At 39.0% G+C, this 20,087-nt stretch overlaps 1 protein-coding gene across 11 annotated transcripts in view; it reads right to left on the bottom strand.

The window, feature by feature from the left end:
- The window catches only part of MYO9B (myosin IXB), a 45,061-nt gene that overhangs the window by 4,707 nt on the left and 20,267 nt on the right, over nt 1-20,087 (bottom strand). For 6 of the 11 annotated variants that reach the window (XM_054181644.1, XM_054181649.1, XM_054181654.1 and 3 more), the window contains 32 exons: nt 19,513-19,575; nt 19,287-19,386; nt 19,051-19,151; nt 18,704-18,833; nt 18,155-18,244; nt 17,803-17,919; nt 17,382-17,516; nt 15,278-15,399; nt 14,543-14,684; nt 14,076-14,271; nt 13,456-13,531; nt 12,905-12,994; nt 11,753-11,863; nt 10,631-10,670; nt 9,987-10,109; nt 9,444-9,524; nt 9,127-9,237; nt 8,484-8,606; nt 7,821-7,970; nt 7,546-7,712; nt 6,202-7,158; nt 5,591-5,657; nt 5,083-5,213; nt 4,307-4,464; nt 3,983-4,173; nt 3,421-3,519; nt 2,727-2,903; nt 2,189-2,230; nt 1,528-1,639; nt 1,281-1,351; nt 623-815; nt 170-298 (listed from right to left, as the gene is read on the bottom strand). In XM_054181644.1, coding sequence (XP_054037619.1) covers nt 170-298; nt 623-815; nt 1,281-1,351; nt 1,528-1,639; nt 2,189-2,230; nt 2,727-2,903; nt 3,421-3,519; nt 3,983-4,173; nt 4,307-4,464; nt 5,083-5,213; nt 5,591-5,657; nt 6,202-7,158; nt 7,546-7,712; nt 7,821-7,970; nt 8,484-8,606; nt 9,127-9,237; nt 9,444-9,524; nt 9,987-10,109; nt 10,631-10,670; nt 11,753-11,863; nt 12,905-12,994; nt 13,456-13,531; nt 14,076-14,271; nt 14,543-14,684; nt 15,278-15,399; nt 17,382-17,516; nt 17,803-17,919; nt 18,155-18,244; nt 18,704-18,833; nt 19,051-19,151; nt 19,287-19,386; nt 19,513-19,575 — 4,595 coding nt within the window. The remainder of the gene's footprint in view (nt 1-169; nt 299-622; nt 816-1,280; nt 1,352-1,527; nt 1,640-2,188; nt 2,231-2,726; nt 2,904-3,420; nt 3,520-3,982; nt 4,174-4,306; nt 4,465-5,082; nt 5,214-5,590; nt 5,658-6,201; nt 7,159-7,545; nt 7,713-7,820; nt 7,971-8,483; nt 8,607-9,126; nt 9,238-9,443; nt 9,525-9,986; nt 10,110-10,630; nt 10,671-11,752; nt 11,864-12,904; nt 12,995-13,455; nt 13,532-14,075; nt 14,272-14,542; nt 14,685-15,277; nt 15,400-17,381; nt 17,517-17,802; nt 17,920-18,154; nt 18,245-18,703; nt 18,834-19,050; nt 19,152-19,286; nt 19,387-19,512; nt 19,576-20,087) is intronic. The other 5 variants (XM_054181650.1, XM_054181652.1, XM_054181655.1 and 2 more) reach the window with 3 other exon arrangements.

Below are 20,087 nucleotides of genomic sequence, written 5' to 3'. Positions count from 1 at the left end.
TAGAGGAGAAATTCCCCGGAAAGTGTTTTATATAAAATGTCTAAAATCATTGTTGTAAGTGTACTGGAAGGAAGCTGTATAGCCAGCATGAGCATCTTAGAGGTTTTTTTTCCCCAAGGACATACTGAGTGAAAGAAAAACCATTGCTTCGAACATTTCTAAAACCTACCTACAGCACGGAGAAAATCATTGTACTGCGCAGATGTCATTAGTGGATCTGGCAATTCCCGTAGCCATTGTTTAAGGATGCCCGTAATAGTGTGAATAGGGTAATTCTCCAGTTTCACCGAGTTTGGATCTGAGAAGAAATGTTTTATTTAGAGCAGGTCATTCCTTTGACGTACACAATGGGACCCCAAAGAAATAAGATCAGAAACACTCAAATCTCCTGTTCACTGAATTCAAGTGGCAATTCAGAAGAAAAAAAAAGAAAACACAAATCTGCTGATAGTCACTTATATGTACTAAACAGCTTTTTCCAGCCAACAAAAATAATACAGCCTGCATGGCCACCAAAAAGCTGGTTTTAAAACACTAAAAAGTGCCAGATACTTTCAGATAGAATTGCAGGGAAAACTGGTATCATGCCAGGAAGCCAAAAGGGCAGACAACATTGCCTGACCTGCTTGCAGCAACTGTTTCAGCTCCTTCATACGATTTGCTGATCCTGATTTCCTGTAAATGCCTTCTGTGTAGAGGCCATGCATCTCCACGTACTCCAGCAACTTCTCCATGACAATGGGGACTGAATTTCTCTCACTGGTCAGGGAACTCACACACACTCCAAAATGACGGGGTTCTGCATCCTGTTCATTCTGGAATTGATACAGGTCAAGCACTGTGAATACCTGTTCCCAAACTAGAAAATTCTGTGTTTCATGCTACAATTAGTTTATGCTTCCAGAAACAAAAGCTGAGTGTTTTATTCTAGCTTGCTACACGCATTTGACCATAAGGCAGATTTCCTGAGCTGCAGCAATAAAGAAACTTCATGGTACACATTGAAGGATTTCTTTAACAGTTTGTCCAACACAGCACACACACTCTAAAGGAAGAGTTCCCAAATGACCTCGAGTATCACCTTTTAGAAGAATGTTCTGTTTCTGCAACTGCAGGGCCTGGCACTAACTATATGCAGACAGAGAAGGGAACTTAACTATTTAAGAGATTTTTATTCCATGCCTGGACATCCACTGTTCATTTGCTGAGAAAAAAAGACAGCATTTTGCATGCATCACTTATGGTATCACTATACCACATCCCAGATCTACAATCCTTACCTTTTTTCCGCAGGATGTACAGCTGCTCTGGATTTTTGACATGCATTTCTTGTGACAAGTCAGCTTGCAAACTAGAGAAAGGAGCAATTGTTACAAGCATGTCAAATCACATTAAAACGCTAAGCATCTTGTTGTATTCATATAACCCGCACGTACTGTTCACTAAGCCCCACCTGTACCAGCCCAAGTCACAATCAATCTGCACGTATTGTAACCTGTGTGGCAAGATCGAGATGTTTGCGCTTACCACTGCAGAGACAGGCCTTTTCCATGGGCCAGATGTAGGATGAACAGTGCTCACACGACTGCCGTATGCTCACTTGGTAGTTTGTGAATACATGGCCATTGTGTTCTTCAATCTGGTGAGAGACAGAGACAGGAAGAAACTCACAGACTTCTTTGCCTTTTTTATTATTATTATTTTTAATAAAACTATCTACCCTACCTTAGATTTTCCACTTTTATTTTACAATTACAGCTGACGGCTTTGACCATAAAACCAAATTTCGCCCTATCTTAAGGCAACTGGGTTTGCTGGGTCATTTCATAATTGATTTGCCACCTTAGTTAAAGCTCATCAGTGAAATACATAAGTAATAGTTTGCTATTAATATTTAGTAGTTGTCTTTATTAAACAGTCCCAATACTGAGAAAGCCATTAGGTTCTAAAAGATGGTATGGACAAGCAAGAAAATGCTAGAGCACCACCTATCACTGCATAAGCAAGATCTTTGATTTATGGAAACCAGTTTTATATTGTGTCACATCTTCATAAAAGCAGCAAGTGATTTAGCATGCAAACTAAAACGGAACTTCAGTACAAAAGCAAGCTCTTTCAAGAATGTTTTTCTCAGTGTTCTGAGAGTGCAGCTGAGGACTTATATTATTGTAAGAAGAAAAGTACTTACTGCACGATCTTGTTTTCGTTTCTTCTTCTGTGCTTTGGTTTGCTGCAGTGGAGTACAGAACTGGCATTAGTCTTTGAAATTCAGACATTCCATTCCTTTTTTTTTTTTCCCCTATTCAGATTCCCAGACTCTACTTCACCTCCAGACATTTTGAGACACTATACTACAGCTTCAGCTTGGTATGAGAGTTGTCTGAGCTCACCCTGTCAACTTCCTAAAAATCAATTGAGCTCACTGCCAGATAACAAAGCAATTCCATCCCTAAAACCCGCAGAGAACTCTTAAGTTCTCACCAAAGAAAATGCACAAATGCTTTAAGATTCTGAAAATACTAACAGTAAGTTAAATAATGAGCAATCCCAAAAAGGTGTATCAGCATTCAGAATTTGTTACACGCATGATTAAAATATGGCAAGTGTTTCCCAAATAATGAAGAATGCTATGGAAAAGGTTTCTGAGGTAACACAGGTTCCTTATCCTAGGAGAATAACATTGTTTAATCATCCCATAAACCAGTAACACAGAGTAAGTTCTATACCTTGGGCTGCTCAAATTCCTCTTTTTTTGTATATCCTCTGATGAATTCATCCAGAAGGGACTGGAAGAGATTCAAAACCAGCTTGACTTCTTTCTCTTCCCCTTTTTTGGCCAGATTTGTAACTAGAAGCTGGTAATTTTCCACCAGATCTTTGTAGCCAACGTGGATTTGCCCGTTCTAGAGGAGGAACAAATACTATTCAGAAGACAGTCTTTTTGGATACAGTTGATACAGTTTCAGATTTCTATGTGTTTATGTTCAGAGGTAAGAAAGTACACTCAGGGTTAAAGTAAAAGACAGCAGCCCATGACACAGTTTAACACACTTCCCTACTACACTGTAGAAAGGCACTTGGCAGAGACAGGGCAGTGTTGTAAGAATATTGGAAAAGCAGCTGGCACCTCCCTCTGGTGTTCAAACACAGCAGCGTGAAGAGGCTGAAGGCAGCAAAATCCATCCATTTCTAAAAATAAGTTACGGCTGAGTGAATGAGAAAAAGGGAAGCAAAGCAGCCTGCTTAAAGTCACAGCAGAATTGTAAAATATTCTTTTCCAAGTCTAACGTTCAGCTTTGAATTCTATGCTAAAAATTGGTGAATTGCTTTGTTAAGGAGCTGTAAGTCAAGCATTTAAACTGCACATTCAATTCATTTATTACCTACCAACTCTTTCATTTATTGAGACTTACTACTTACAGGAGCAGAGTACATTGTCTTGATGTTTCCTCTAAACTTCTCTGTGGCTTCAAAAAACAAACATTCAACACCAGATTTCTGGGAGCGTAAGTCATTGATCTAGAAAGCAAATACATCTGCATCAAATTTCATTAAAGCAAGAACGTCCAACCAGTGTTAAGCTTCAGTTGCTGGGCTTAGCCATCTATGACCATTCCAATTATTTAAGACAACATTTCTTAATGCACTGTGATGATACAAAAATAGGGGTCATGTAGGTAGGCTCTAAAGAACTCTCTTTCCTTACAACTCATGTCTTTTTTTTTTTTAAATACATTTTTTGCTGCTCACTTTTTTGTAAAGAAATTAAGAGCTAACATGACTGCCGCCAAGATTTAACATAATATAATGCATTCAGAGACTTAAAGGAAGGAATAGGAAGGGCCTTATCAGTCAAGTTATCAAATCAATTCCCCTTTGCTTTAAATCAGAATATAAACTTGCACCTAGAAAAGTAGCCTTTAAAACTCCAGACCAACAGCGAACATAGACCTGAATTTTACCATAGGTGAGTGTCTTTTACCTTGTTTAGAAGGAACTCATCAAGATGTTTCAGTTCATTGGCATTTGCAATCTCATGGACTATGGAAGCTCGCCAGTTCTGAGACACACTTGAGATCTTGCTGATCTTTATAGTTCGGTTCTTCTTTGTTTTACTGCTCTCTTTCATATGGCGCTCCCCTGCCTGGAGGCGACTTGGCTGTCCAGAAGAAGCTGGGAAATAAATTAATTTTTATATTAAAGTAGGACGACTGAATTTCTTCAGTATTTGTTTCCTCAGCAGCCATGCAAAACATTACAGAAAAGATGATATTAGCAAGCTGGGGATTAAGTCACAGTAACTCACCTTCTGAAACTTTCTGGGTTCCTCCTGTTTCTGGAAAGAGAACACAAGATACAAGAGAGGGGCCATCTCCTTCCTCAATCACATCAGGACTCTCCTTTGGAATCTTCTTGTCTGGCTTCTTCCCCAAAAGTCTGCGCAAAGGACTCTTAAAAGCAGATCTGAACATAAAAGCAGATACAAGTTTGTCACACTAGTAACGGCAGCTGGCTCTACTACATGAAAAGGCTCTTTAACAATACAGCTAACACCCACAACAAGATTAACTTAAGAGCACTACCTTCGACATCCACAGAGACAACACATCACTTACCCAAGACATCATTTCTGGCTCAGGAAGTCCCCGAGCTGCAGAATGCCAGCAGCTGGGGGAGCCGGCCAAGGAAACAGCATTACATGCTTGCTGGGTTCTCAAGCTTTTCTCTTAATGTTATTTGTCAGTCTGGATGACAGTACACTACACAGACCTTTGATCTGAGCCTGTACAGTGGTTCTTAAGTTAAAAAGAATCAGTTCAAAGACAAGCGTTATGCAGGAAGCAGAGAATCTGTTCCTCAACAGGGTCAGATATCATGCTTAAATCAACATGAAGGTCAAGTCAACCAGCAACACAGCCACTCACGTAGCTGATGTCAACATGTGTGTGTCTCCACAATCAGAGTCTCAAGATGCCCAATTCAAACACCAGTGGGAAATGTCCTTTTTTGGTGGGTTGTTTTTTTTTTTCCCCCCCATTTTCATTTTCTTAAAGGCAGGCCAGTCCCACACAGAATACATACTTGGCATCTATTTGCTGACTTGCTGACTGCATCGAAACGACTGCATCTGAGGTAGGCAAGAGGTCACTGGGCTTCTTTTGCACATGATATTTCTTGTTGCCTTTTTCTTCTTCTATCGTATCTGGTGATTGCTACAGTAGAGAGAATGAGATGTCAAAAAGCACGTTGAGTGAAACAGATTCTTTAAATGCTTTTAAAAACTAGAACGGTGGAAAAAAAGTTTATTTGATCAAGACAACACAGTTTACCCAATAGACACTAGCTTACAAATATAAGATACAAATATATTTAATGCTTTGATCAAGGGTCCTTTTATGAAAAATTTAGTTTTCAAATCGTTGTATAATATTTGCTAAGGAAGTTTTTTTACATGGATATCAAGCCAAAAAAAAAAGTCAACCTGAAAGGAACACGGGCATACAGAACACACTATAGTCCATTATCCACAAATCTTTAAAATTTATAAACAAAGGTAAATAAGTATAAATAAGCACAATGGCACCAGTACCTGATTCATGGCAACAGACTGGGCAAGTGTTGAGAGATCACCTAATGAAGATGAATTCCCCTTCTTCCTGCAATGTTACAAGATTAGTTTCAGATTATGCATTTTATAGAAGTCTGTAGCCTCTTAATATTTACCACCTTTTAAATAACCTATATACCAATATTACATGTGAGAGAGAATCCTGATCAACTCTTGCAGCTCACTTCTAAATGCAAGTTGTACTGGAGAGGTAAAAATAAATGGGTATGTCAGATTTCCTGCCATACCAGAGGGACGATGCTTGCAAACTGCAGGTCACTAAAATCTTGTTTCCAATGGACCACAGACACATGAAAATAAACTCCAGACACTAACTGAAGCCCTGACTTTCTAGTTTAATTCAGCAAGGCAGGCTTTTTATCTTTTGTTAGCTTCTGAAAACATTCTAGCCATACAGATTCTACTGCAGGACTGTGGACTGAGAGCCAAGAAAAAGCAGGAGTTGTTCACAGCTCTGTTTTCTCCCATAACATGGCAAGATGTACAGGCTATCAGGAGTTCTCCATTTATTTTTAAATAGTATGGATATCTGTTTTCTGAAAAAGTCAAAATAATTAGGAAGCTGCCCTTACTCTAGCTGATCCTGAGGAGACTTATCCGCACGTGTTCTTTCATCCAAAGACTGACTCAGCATATCATTCTGACTGGCATCAGACTGTCTCTTTCCTTTCCACTTCTCTCTCTTGTACTTTAGTTTCCCTGGGTCATCCACGTATCTCTGGATTAGGGAAGAAGTGGGACTATCCAGATCTTTGGTTGCCTTCTGAGCGAGGCGTTTGTTTTTATCTGCCCAGCATTCAGCTGGAGTTTGAAAGCTCCCAGTAGCAGACAGCGTATTATGAAGATTCAGTGCAAGATCTGTTGGCCTTTCAGGGCAGTTAAAGCTTTGGCTGCCTTTTATCTGGTTATTCTGGTTCCCTTGCATTTTCGTTCTATCAGTTGCCTTATCTGGTTTTTCCCCTTCTGATACAAGTTGTTGCTCAGGAGTAGAAGTGCTTTCTTTTATCTTGTTTGATGGTGGCGTGTCTGAAAGAGCTTTTTCTTCACTTGGACTTTTCTCTTTCTCGTTGCTTCCTTGAAGGACAGTATCTTGTGCTGTGGATTCCTTTGGCACCGGAACAGTTTCCAGGGCCTCTTCAGAAGAGGTTTGCTCCTCATGACACAGTAAAGATGGTCCTTCGAAGGAAAACAGGACATGCTTATTCTGTAACTCATTATGTTCCAGCCCCCTCTGCCGGCGAGATTCACGTTTCTCCCGGCTGTTTGTTACTTTCTCCGAGCTCTCGGTCACGTTCTTCTGGGGTAACGCGGCTTTTTCAGATGAGCTCAGGTTTTCAGCTTGCTCATTTGGAGTTTGATCTCTGCCCTCAACAGCTTGATCCAGCTCTGACTTGTGTTTCACAGGCAACTGATCTGTTGCTGGTTCACTGGGCTCATCCTTGCTCTCATCATTTTCTCTGTCTTGATCTTCCCGCACTTCTCTCTGCTTTTCCTCAGCTTTCTGCTTTTCCATAGCCATTTTCTGAAACCTGTTAAGAATTTGTAAGATGAAAACACAAATATTCAATGCACAGCAGTCAAGAAGAGTACCCAACTGTTTAAATGCAGCCTAAATAGCAACACAGACACAAAGTACAAATACACTTCCAGTCCCAGTGACTGTATGGAGGACTGCTTCTCAGGACTGACATGCATCAGTGCAGCTGAGCTGAATAACGCTCAAGTACTAAGGCCTTAACCAGGTTCCACACACCACCAGCCATTTGATACCGACTGCAGTGTCACGCAGTAATAATTATCTTTAAGTTGTTTATCAAGTCAACACATCACACAGAAACTGAGCTTGGCAAGTGAAGCCAAGTAGCTAAGTGGTTAAAAATGCACTTTTTCATATCATATTGCTCCTCTTCCTTTACCTCTTACGCTGTAGATGCCCTCTGACCACGGCTTGCACGAGACAAATTCTCCTCTTCTGCTGAAGGTAGCGTTTTCTCTCCCTGTATCTTCGCCATGCTGACTGAATATAAACGGCAGCATTATTCCTCTGCAGTGCCATCCTAACACAACGGGAACGCCAGCAAGCCTAGGAAGGGAGATTTCTAAAGTAAGGGAGGAATACTTGAAGGTGGGGAGTGTTATTTGAGAGGGTTGGTTTGTTTGCTAGGAAAAGACTAGCAATTCTCAAAGCTACCTGTAAAACAATGGCTGCCTGACGCGTTCTGAGAAAGCGCCTCCTTTCTAAAACCATCCTGAGCCAGCTCTGAAGGAGAATGATTTTCCTGATCACTTCTTTGTGTAGTGTATCCTGTAGTATCTGCCGTTCAGCCTCTTTCATAAAAACCTGCTCAGTTAAAGAAAAGTTCATCAACAAACAGGTAATAGGAGCTTTTCAGTCCCCACTGGAGGTATCTCCACAAGCTAAAACATGACCATGGTAATACTTATTACTGAACCAAACCGTATCAGCTGACAGCAATTAGCACACCCAAAAAGTAAAAGTCCTTTTGTTTTACCAAACCTCAGCGTTTGGATTCTAAAACATACAACCGTGCTTACAGCCTTCAAATCATAGAACCCTTCTAAAATGAAAACTTGACCTGATTGACAAATGCCAAGAGCAACAATTTCCCAAAAGTATTATCAGGCAGTACAGAATTGAACTGTATTGCACGACAACAGGCTGTCATCAAGAACAACGAGGCAACTACTGAAGTCTGTGTGTCAACATTTACAAGAGTTAAAATAGCTAATTTAAATACAAAATGCAGAGAAGAGCAACAGCTGTAAAGGAATCGCGCTAAATTTTGTGGTGTACATCAGTATTTCTTATTGGCTTATGAGAAGTTTCACAGACCTTGGTCATCCCTATTTGATAGTAGTTTTCATTCAGTTTTAGTTTATTCAAATAAACACAAATGTCTTCCTTAGAGGCTTTGGCATTTTTGGGAAGTAACACCTGAAACTGGTCTATGAATTCCTGTGGAAAGCAGAGACAGCAAGAGAAGAGAGTTAGAAGGCAATTCACAAGTTTAGCATTTTAACTAGATTTCTAAAATTAAGCCAAGACATCTGAGCTATAGAGGTTTCTCTACTCCAAATTGAGCTATTTTCCTACTCTGTGAAGTGCAGGCTTCATTCAGTCTCCAGTTAACACTAAATATCACCTATATGTGCTCTATGAAGCTACATGCAAAGTATTTTATAGAACACTAATTCACATACGGAGACAGTAATGTGCAGCACTGATTGCTTATCCAGCACTCAGAACGCCTTCCCTTCATGCAACAAATAGAACAACTTACTGGTAGATGACTCGCTCAATAGTTTAGATTACAAGTTGTCACCATGCAGGCTCTGTCAAAACTACAATGAACTTTTATAGTTCATCCCAAGTGGTCACGAGCTTCATGTGAAGAGAGACACACAAGACTCTGAGGCAATGCGTGATTTTCCAAAAAGAACAGATATTTCTGAAAGCATAATCCACTTCTACATACCTGGAATGTGTATTTGGCACTGTAACCAGATCTTCTGATTCGCACAGTTTCTAGCATGCCAGTGTATCTTAACTGTTGAAGCACCAAGCTTTCATCAAAAAGCATCTCTTTCTGAAAAAGATCGGCAGTCAACAGCTAGTAAGTGCCTGTAGAGTCCTATTTCTGTCCAGTAGAAAAAGCACATTCTGTTTTCACACCCTAGTTACCTTTCACCTTCGTACAGAATGACAGTGAACAAGTCGAAAGCAATATACTACAGGGCTAGAAGACTTAGATCCTCAGCAGTCAGACCAGCTCAGCTCTTAAGGCAGTCTTACCTTCTCAGCATTGGAGCGGATGCAACGGATGAAGAACGGCTCAGCTTTACCCAGTGTCTCCAGTAACTTATTAAGTGAAGTCTGAAATTGAATATTCAAAACATTTTTTCTTCAGATACCAGCATTTTGAGTTGCATTTAACAGCAGTACAGCTTCTTCCTCAGAAATAAGGTTCTTTCAGGTCTGACGGCTATACAAATCCTATTTCATCCAGTAGGGAGGTTCTCCCGTACTGCACAGCAGATCCCTGTATTTGTTTTTACCTTTTCTCAAGATAATGCACAGTGGCCTTTGCACATGCCGTTACAATAGCGCTGGATCCGCATACAAGGATGAGGCTGATTGTACAGAGAACTAAAACATTTCATAGCATAAGGGTAGTCTCTAAATGTGGTCTAACTTTAAATCAAGTAACAAACCCTACTTCAAACAAATCCCAAGAATAAAAGCCATTTTGTTTTTCAAGCAAGATCAGACCAGGAAGGTCCGTTCCCATGAGGTCAGGGTGCACCCAGAGGCTGTACCACCCCATCAGTCACCTACCTGGAACTGTGCACTTATGCTAGGAGGTTTCTTCTTCTTGTGTAAGTGCAAGAGGGATTTTGTAGTTCGGTCATGTAGAGTCATGCTTACTATAAACTTCAGAGATTTGGAATCCAGCAAGTTCTAGAAGAAAGTTTTCATAGTCAACAAAGTGCAAGTCTCTTCACTGAAGGGGAAATATTTCTGTTTGCATCAAAATGAGTAAGAATGAAACCAACTACCTAGAGCTTCACATTCAGTAACATGTTACACTTCATGCTATTTCTATTTTGGACCAAAACATCTTCTTAAGAGTGAAAGTTTTCCATCACCCCATCACAAGAGTGCAAGGTGAATTACTGAATCACTGTGTTTGCCTTCAATGACTTGATCAGAAATGGCTTTATGTATTTATGGCATTTCTAGTCTAATTAAACAGATGACAATTCACAATTTTTTCTTGTTCAGCAATTCTTTTAAAGGTGAACGTTCACCTATCCTTTAGATTGTCAAAAAGGAAGTTTTAGAGGGTAAATGATAAAACTTCCCTACACTACGAAACACTATTTTCTGAAGTGAGTTCTGTCAATCAAAATGAATGTTCACAGTGAGAAAAAAAAACAACAAAGCAACAAGAGAAATCTAAGTTTATTCAATAACTTTACCTTGGGAATGATCTGCTTTTGTTTGGTACCTCTACTTTTCCTGTTAAAATATTAAAGATCATTTAAGAAAAATACACATGATCTTTGGTTATTTCAGCAAGCCATAAGTTGGTGCAATTTAGGAGGCAAGATTAAGGATAGAAGAAAACTAGCACAACAGCATCAGGGTGTGTTCATGCACATGTCTTGCAAGTGATCAATGCAAGAAATGCAAACTGCTTCGCAACAAGAAATTTATTTTTTTTTTTAAATAAACTCGGTAGGTATTGGAAACTTTCAAAAGTGAAACATTTTCTCTAAAGTTAAAACTATTAAGAACTGCACTGTTGCATAGACTATTTTTGTGAAAGTTATTCTATTCGCTAACTGTACAGTCACTGAACTGTCGTCATAATAGTAGGGCACTATCCAATAAAGAGACTTGATTCAGAAGTTAACGCTGCTTGCACCAGGACCCCTGGGAAAGCACTTAACTGCTCACAGAAGGACAAGACATGCCCCAGCACTCCACTTGTGAATCCTGATATGTCTGAGATCATCCCCAGAACCTCCTGGGGCACGATAAACCTTGGGCACACCTCTCATCCACACCCAGACGGTGAACTAGAAGCAGAAGCTCTCAGAAACAAGGCCGTAGCTCACATCCTCCGAATTCTCAGCATGTTAACTCCATCATGCAGGGCATGTTCCAGCTCCACGCCACCCAGTTCACACACCACAGATTGATTTTCTTACACATGCATAGCTGTGTGCATGTAGACAGTCTTAACCCAGGAACTGGGTTAACACAGCATCGGCATCCTGAATTTCAGGAAACCATTAGTTGTAACTTGCGAGAGATTTCATTGCTGAAAGTTTTGCAACAACAAGCTTGTAAATACATACTTCGGTTTTAGCAAGTTTACATGAAAAGTAGGTTTAAATTTCAGGGCATGCTTTGTTGCTTCATTGCATTAGCTATAGCCTTCATATATTTTTTACAAGGAATTACTTTCTTCTGAATTGTCTTGTTCAGTTTTTTTGCAGAAGACAAACTAGGGACAAGTATATATTTTATGGACTAGAATATCTGCTTGGTTATTGTCGCACTTTCAAAGCAATACCTAGAGCACCAGAACTCACATGAAGTGGGAGCGGTGTTGAAGTCGACTGAGTGACCGAAGCAGCTTACAGGGATCATCACCCTGCCATGGAAGTCCTTTTATACTTGCGATGATTTGTTCATGCATGTCTCTAAAATGATTCACAGCAAAACAAAGATGGCAAACAAAGATACACAGCCATGAGAGAAGGGGGGGAAAAGGAGTTAAAAACCCAAGAGATCCCATCACCAAGTGTGCTCCAAACAGTAGCAGGTCAATCCCAGACTACTTTTTCCTAAGCATGAATGATTCTGATGTCAAGTCAGCACTTTCTATTCTGTCAGTGCCCTAAAATTTAATTACCAGGCTCTCATACTAAACTTACTCTCTATCTTTTAATGTAAATTCTTGAGCCATCAATTCAGAAATCAGAGTGAAATTTAGCAAAATGTACTTAGTGTGCAAGGAACCTTTTTGTTAAGCTAAGCAGCCTTTTCAGAAAGATATAAGCTTCTTCATAATCAGGAAGTAAATGTTTTTTTATATACATTTGGCTACTAAAATGAGACTGCTTAAGCAGACATACCAGGAAAGTAAGTTAAAAACTAGCTAATACAGGAATACTTGATGAAATGTTGTTTTTCATTTCCATTTGAAGCTTATTCACACATTTAGCTTTTCAAAGTAAGCCTGGGATAGTCCCTAAATCATGGCAGATTCCATTAAGCATGCACCGTGCTTGTGAAGTGTTGTGTCTTGGCACAGAACTTACCTTCTTTACTCTCCAGAGAGGCACAAACCAAAAATAACAGAAGCGTAAGAATCACTTCTGACTGTTAGATGCTATCACCATTCTGAGCTGCTCACTGAGGCAGCAACATTATTACAGACAGTTGGTTGCTTCCCTTGGTACCTCTGAACATTTTTGAATATCAAGATTTTGTTTTAAGATATCACAGGGAAACAGATATGTTACACTATCACCAATTCTTTCGCCCAAATTGTATCTTTAGTCCTTAGTTGCCACAAGCAACAGAGACTGTCCAGGATGGAGTAATTACTTCATGAAGCAGCATGAAGTCACTACTTTGTGTACTTCATGGTGTCACTGTTAGGCAGAGCACGCTCAGAAGGTCAGTCTGTCCAGGAATGTGCCTCCCTGGCCTTTAAGTGCAGGCCTACTTCTACTTACTTCTTGTTTTCATAAAAAGAAATGATGTCTTCAAAAGCATTTATATCGAAATCCTCAGAACAATCAAATGAGAAATCAAGCATTGAGCAGCTGTAAAAGGAATACGTATAAATACACGCATAAAACCTAAACACTCTATAGAAAGGCAAATGTGCCTATAGAGAGCAACGCATGGAGGCAGCTCTGTAGGACTTGCCCTGCCTCCTAATCATGTCACAAGGCTGAAAAATCACCAGTGCTCCTACAAATCCTTCAGTGACACAGACTGGCTGCAGAGGAACACACAATGCTAAAAGCAACATACACAGAGAACTCAAACACCCAGTGGTAAATGGAAGGAAGGCTATGTCAGTAACATTTGGTAGTGCTGGGTCTTACATAAAATAAGCTAGAGAATTGTTTTGATAGTATTAAAAAGGCCAAACAAAACAAGACAGAAGAAATAAAACTTGCTATCCTTGTGGAAAAATCTAGTTGACATTTGCTACATGAAAATGGAACTCAGCACTTCATGTCTTTTCCCTGATACGGATTAAGTATGTGTTTCTCACCGATAGACTTTTTCTACTGGTGTATTTGATCTCTGGAGTTCTCCAAGGGGAACTCTGGGTCCTTGACGTACCACTCCTGTTAGGAAATAATCAACAGGTTGCATTTTGACAGAGATATGAGCATATCAGAAAAAAAAAAAACCCACCAATCATAAGCAAACTATCCAAGTGCCTGAAAGTTTTGTCTAGCTATAAAGCTCTGTTTCTCAAACTCCCTACAACTAGAAAGTAAATTGAAGCTGCTCAGAAAAGCTTATCAAAATTAGTATTTAATCCTGAATACTCATTTGAAACTTCAGGGAGGTCCGAGACCAGTGATAAGACAAGCATGCATATTAGAACTAGTAATATCTTCCCCAACTTCCACAAACAGGACTTCAAATTTGGCACGGGCTGCTGGAAATGGTGTGCTTATTGGAGGAGGAAGTCTGAACGATCTCAGATAAAACAGTGACAGTCCCTTTGGTGCATGAATATTAAGCCATTATCACAAGTCAGTTTTGTCCTTAGTACCAAACCAAGATCACACCTGGGTAAGGTTTTACTGTAAACTGGTTCTGTCAACAAGCACTAGCCAATTGTACAGTATTTGAAAGCATTTCCATATTTTCATACCGTACCTGCAGTCTTCTGAGCTCTCTGGCGTCCAGCTTCTGCAAAGACAGCCATTGCTCGAATAGCTGCCCGCAGAACTGCCCAGCGGAACACAGCTACAGGGTCCATTCCTATCAGCTCCCGAACGTACGCACTGTCACTGCTTCGTAGTAAAGCAACAATATCTGGTCTCATGTAATCCATATTTTTCTCTCTGAAGTCCTGCAAAACAGGAACACTGAACCACAAGCTCTCAGGAAAGATGTGTTTTGAGCCAAGATATTGATCGCTATTCAGAATAATTCATTATTCTAATAATTCTCATTATAGCGAGCATTATCCTCAAGCCTAGACCACCACACAAAAAAATAATCTAAAATACATCTGAGGACACATCTGATCCAGCGCACTCACAGCAAGTTTTCTACACCCTGACAAAAAGCTATCGTAAAAGTAAGAAAAAAAATTTTGTGGTCATCAGATTATCACCTACTTTTATCTGGTATTTAACTTTGCCAGCAAAGTGTCGAATAATAAAAGCAGGCTCCATCACTGGGGTTCCAACAAAAAACTTGTTCTCCTCATGCTGCTGTTTGAATTTTGCAAGTAGAGTTTGGTTGGTGGCGTGTGGAAAACTAGGAATACAAAACAAAAGTAGTCAAATATTTTTCTCCAAATATAGGTACAGTTATTGAGGTGACAGACTGAAGAACACCTATTGATCCTTGTGGAAAATATTTTATTGTCCAAGATCTCTACAGTTTAATTGAGACTCACACACCTGCTTTGAATATTAGAGCTGGGCTAAATTTCTGGACCAAAACCAAACAGCTCCACATATAGCAGAATAGTCTGCAGTTTCAAGTTTATGTCAATGCTTCCTCCCACTTCACCAGACAAGTTTAGTCAGCACCACATTAACTATTTACTATGTTTGCTGCTTAATGTTCCAAAGACTTACATACATGCATTTTACTTTAATTTTAATTCCTTGGTAAAACACAAAAGTTAAAGTCTGCTTAAGCCAAAGTTCAATTTTTGCATCAATTTCTACCACCAGCACACTGGAGTCACTAGAAGCACACCACGGCGTGGATCACAGTTTTAAGATGACCCTTTGCTTCCCACAACATTCCTTCCTCTTTAAAGCGCTGTTTCTCTGTTCCCTTACACAGCCCTTCCCTCCTCCCTGCCACACATTTTTTTTCAGAAGACGTTTGTTGCTTACTTGCTTTCTTCATCCAGAAGATAGAAGAGGCCAGTGGGCTTCTTGCTGATTAAGTGAATGCAGGCCACATTATCAGTATAGTCAATATTGTGCCAAGTGATCCCTTCACTCTTATATTCCTCCTGTGTAGCTCAAGAAAATTCCCTCATCAGTACAGTGCCCTGACCTTTAATGTCCTATGGTCTAAGTGCTTAAAAGACATCCTTGAACAGCTATGGCAAGTTAAGTTTGTTAGTTCAGGCAGTAGAAACAAAAATAAGGAAAATATTTATAAATAAGAACAGAACAGCAGGCATATTGGGTCAGATCAAAGGTCCACCTAGGCAAGTCACTCAACAGCAGATGCTTGGGGTAAAAGTATTTAAAAACCAAAACAGCGAAAAGAATGTTTTGCTGTGCCTTCCCAGCAACCAGCAGCCTATGAGCATGGAGACAGACATTACATCTACATCATTACATTAAAACCCTAGGCAGACATATATTGGAGGAATTTAAGTCTATTTTTCTCTTTCATAGTTCTGGTACTATAAGAAATAATGAATATTTGATATCAAGTTCCAGAATCTCCAAATTGCACTGTCAGATGAAATAACGAAGTTTCAACACAAGCAGTTAAGCCCTACACAACATCAACACCAGAACTTCCCTAAGGAAGCAACGTATATCGCTTAGGTTCAGAAAATTTGGAGCACTCTGACAAGAGAATACGAAGCTCTTCTGCTGACATGACAATGCATCAAATGCTTGACAGGAAAAGCTTCCCATTAAGATATGGAGCCAAAATACCGGTTTTTCTTAATGCTGTAAATGCCCACAGAAAAACAAACAACCCACACCAAACAACTAATGATAGGGTACTAATGTAAAAAAAGACAGCACACAGAAAAATTAACTAAGTTCTATGTTTAACAAAAGACAAAGAGCACCTCCCACTGTTCTATATGATGACAACAAGAAATGGATTATTTTTAAGTAGGTAAGAATTCAGTCTGTCTAATGACAGACTGCTCAGTGTGCACGCCACATTACAGAACTGAAATGCCATTTTCCACAGACAGAAAAGCCTTTCTTTAAAAAGATATAGAGATCCTCCCTGAGGGCCCTCATGCTGCAAGAGATACAGGAAATGGGTCATTCAAGGATTAAACTTATTTGGAAAATGGTATTAGAAAAAAAGAAAACAACGTAACTATTTACTCTAGTTAGCCTGGGTAGCCACTTCTCTCATAAGTTACAAAACAGGGACCTCAACATGATGTTTACATATGAAATTTGTACGTTTGGTAATTTTCTTGTCTTTAAAATGCTTGTTTAAAGTTATCTACATGTTGTTGACAAAATACCACATACTTCGGAATAACTTCTTTGCTTCAGCAGAGTGACCTGAGAATAAGGCTTTAGCACGAGCCAGAAAAAAATCTAAGTCTAGAGCAAAAACCCACCCAAAGCTCAGTCTAAACCAGGATCTGTCAGCTCTTGCAGCACTCAAAGTGCTCTGTAAGATGATACCATCTGCAAACAAGTAAATCAACATATGCCAGTAATATCAGGATTTCTGAACTACTGCCAATATCAACATACAGTTATATCCCCTAAACGCAGTCAGGTGGAAGACACAACAGAGACTGGTTATTAAATATTTACAAATGGACAAAAATAAGAGAAACTCTTCCCCAACTATTAGAACAAAACAAAAACCTGAAACAAACACCTCGCCTACCCTTAGGAAAAAAAACCAAACTGAACACAACAACAAGAAATCCTGAAACAAACACCTCACCTACAGACTTTCAACCTCCAAGTTTAGAGTTTCATCTGACTTCTGTCCAGGACTGCCTGAATGTCTTTTTAGTTTCTTGCAGTCAAGCAGAAACTTAATGCTAGCCCTCTGAAGAGATCCCGCTATGCTCAGTATACATAGAGCACAGCTACAACCTTCAAACAATAACAAGCAATAATGAAACAAGACATTAAAAAGTAAGACTTTTGGAAATACATTCAAGCAATTATAAAAATTACGCCATGGGGTTTTGCAGAATAGTGGCTAAGTTTGCATAATATATGAACACTTGATAAAAAAAGGTTTTATTTCAGCAGCTCTTACCTGTTCCAATTTGAAAATATGCTGATTGAAATAATACTGGAGCTGCTCATTTGCATAATTTATACAGAACTGTTCAAAACTGTTGGTTTCAAAGTCTTCAAATCCAAAAATATCAAGTACACCAATGGACAAACACTAAAAGAAGATGTGGAAATCTAGTTAAGCAATCTGTCATGCAGTGACTTAACCCCCAACAGCTAACCATTACAGAGAGTGCTGTAGTGTACGCTAAGAGATTTTAAATATTTAACAGTTACGTCTATTGTGAAAACAGAGGCGATTAAATATTATCAAGAAGTTTACCATGGAATTCAGGAGAATCAAAATTTATCCCGGATCTCTGAACATGTCATCTATAGCATTGTCTGTCAGCTCTAAATACACAACTGTCTACAGAGGCTTGTTTTTGTGAGAAACTTACTGTAACAGATTCCTCCATGTCCTTCTTATTAAGGAGTGCATGATTGATTCGCAGAACAATCCAATCAAACAGAGCACTGTACAAGGACTTTGCCATTGAATCGCGAGCTGTTATTGCCTGCAGATGAAACAATGTTCGGAACTTTGTTTAAAAAAAGCATTTCTATTTCAGGCCAGCGTCACTCAAATAATTATCAGAGACAAATAAAAACAGAAATTTTCCTTTAATGCTAACTTCTGTCTTTCCAAACGTCCCTCACTAAATGTGAAAGTGTACCACATTAGCTTTTTTTAATCTAAAAAAAGCAAGCTTCAGTTATTTAAAATCATTCTATTAATGGTCTTTTACTCACCTCATTGAGACTATATGGCAAAATAAGCTTATCATTAGCAGTCACGGTTTTTCTTTTTGTTAGCACCTCTACTAGAATTTCTCGTTTAACCTTCAAAATAAGCAAGAACAAGAGTTACTGTCACTCTCAAATCCCCAATGAGTAAACTGATAGCAACAGCAGACATTACAATTGCCTCAGAGAAGCCCAAGCTCTCTGATAACAGCCACAATTATCATTCATCAATAGCTTCACAAGTTCTTCAACTTCTTTGAATTATTCTCAATTTAGATTAATTCAGATGGTTCCCAAAGAACATATCTCCACTAAATCTATTCCTGCTCAGGTCTATGATTACTGAGTAAACAAATTCTACTTCCGTGCTACGGGCTACATTCCATGCCTAATCCCAATAATTTCACTAATTTTCCCATCAGATAAATGTTGTGGAAGTATCATAAACCAGATGTAGATACAGCAAACTGAGCAACAAGATATTCAAGTAAAACACTGAGGTAGAGCATGGCAAAAAGATTTATCAAACATTACAGCTAAAGAGAAATACTCTACTTTCAACAGCTGGGAAAGAATGTCCAAGACTTCAGGAGGTCCTACTTCCAACCCTTCATCACGGCCTGTAGCTTTCTTCTTGTATGTAACATTGCCCAAATAAAGAATAGCTGAAAGTACTGAAAAAATCCTAAGGAAGAAAAATGGAATTTTATAAGAATTTTTCTTATAAGGTCATTCTGACAGTTTCACAACTTAATTCTACTTGAAGAATTTTTCAGTAAGCCCTCAAATACTCAGCTCTCCTTGCTTCCTACCAGACTAAATGTGGTGCCAATACATACACAGTTTATTGCAACTCATGAACATTAGCTATCAGTAACAAAAGCTATAAGGATTCTGCTTACTGTTTTTTTGTTGCTGAAAGGAAGCCAACCATCTCCATGGCTTGTTTTAATCTTTCAAAGTCATGTTTGAGATCCTCCCCATCTTCAATTTTCAAGTTATGCTGTGAAGAGATCCATAATTAAAGGCAAAGAATGAAGCCCAAACATCACAAGAAAACAAGTATTATCTTTCAACTTTAACACAACAGACAGACAACACTTATCAATGCATTTGTAAATCCCTGTCAACAGATTACCTGATTGAGGTAGAAATAATCTTCAGGTTGCTTGAGGTGAAATTCTTTACGCTCTTCCTCATTGACTCCAAGTAGTAAATAATAAAAGACATGGTAGTTCCTAAAAAGTCAATACATTTATCTTTCATGAAAATATAATGATTTTTCTTTTATTCTATACACTTCAAATACTCTTAAACTCTTGCATTAATTATGCTTGGGTTAGTAAACCGTACTAATTTCTTACCTTTCATCCTTTTCTTGAGAAACCAGACGAGATTTTTCAAGCAGGTATTTTTCAACAACAGCCCTGAGGAGCCGTAAAAAATGAAAAAAGCATGAGTGCAAAAGAAAAGACCTCACAAAACACCAGAGAGCAACTGCCAAGAGAGTTCAAATAATTAAATCTGCACTAGAATCTACAAGAGAATACCTTAGTCACTATCTCAAACAAAAAATTCAGTATGCACTATACTGTAATTGGAACAAAGGAAAATACCCAAGGAAGATGTATCTTCAGTGCTTGGTTTTAGTAGACATAACTGGGGAAAGGCAGACGAAGCTAGAAAAGTGCTAATGAAAAACTGTAAGCAGAAGCAAGATATGCAGAGTGCTAACAATCTTATCTACTCCAAGATTAAGTAGGACAAGGAATGCAAAGACTACCAGACCCCAAAAATATACTGGAAAACTTGCTAACTGGATAATTTGCTAGATTTTTATGACTGTATATACATCAGCCTAAAATGGAAGCCAGCCAGAAAACCCCTTACAGTTTGACAAAGTAATCTCCTAAATAATCTAAACTCCTTGACACGGGAT

Source organism: Rissa tridactyla, chromosome 22 (genome assembly GCF_028500815.1).
Source record: "Rissa tridactyla isolate bRisTri1 chromosome 22, bRisTri1.patW.cur.20221130, whole genome shotgun sequence".
In the NCBI taxonomy this organism is placed as follows: Eukaryota; Metazoa; Chordata; class Aves; order Charadriiformes; family Laridae; genus Rissa; species Rissa tridactyla.
The sequence above is the reverse complement of the archived record's forward strand: the minus strand, read 5'-3'. Positions and strand labels throughout refer to the sequence as shown.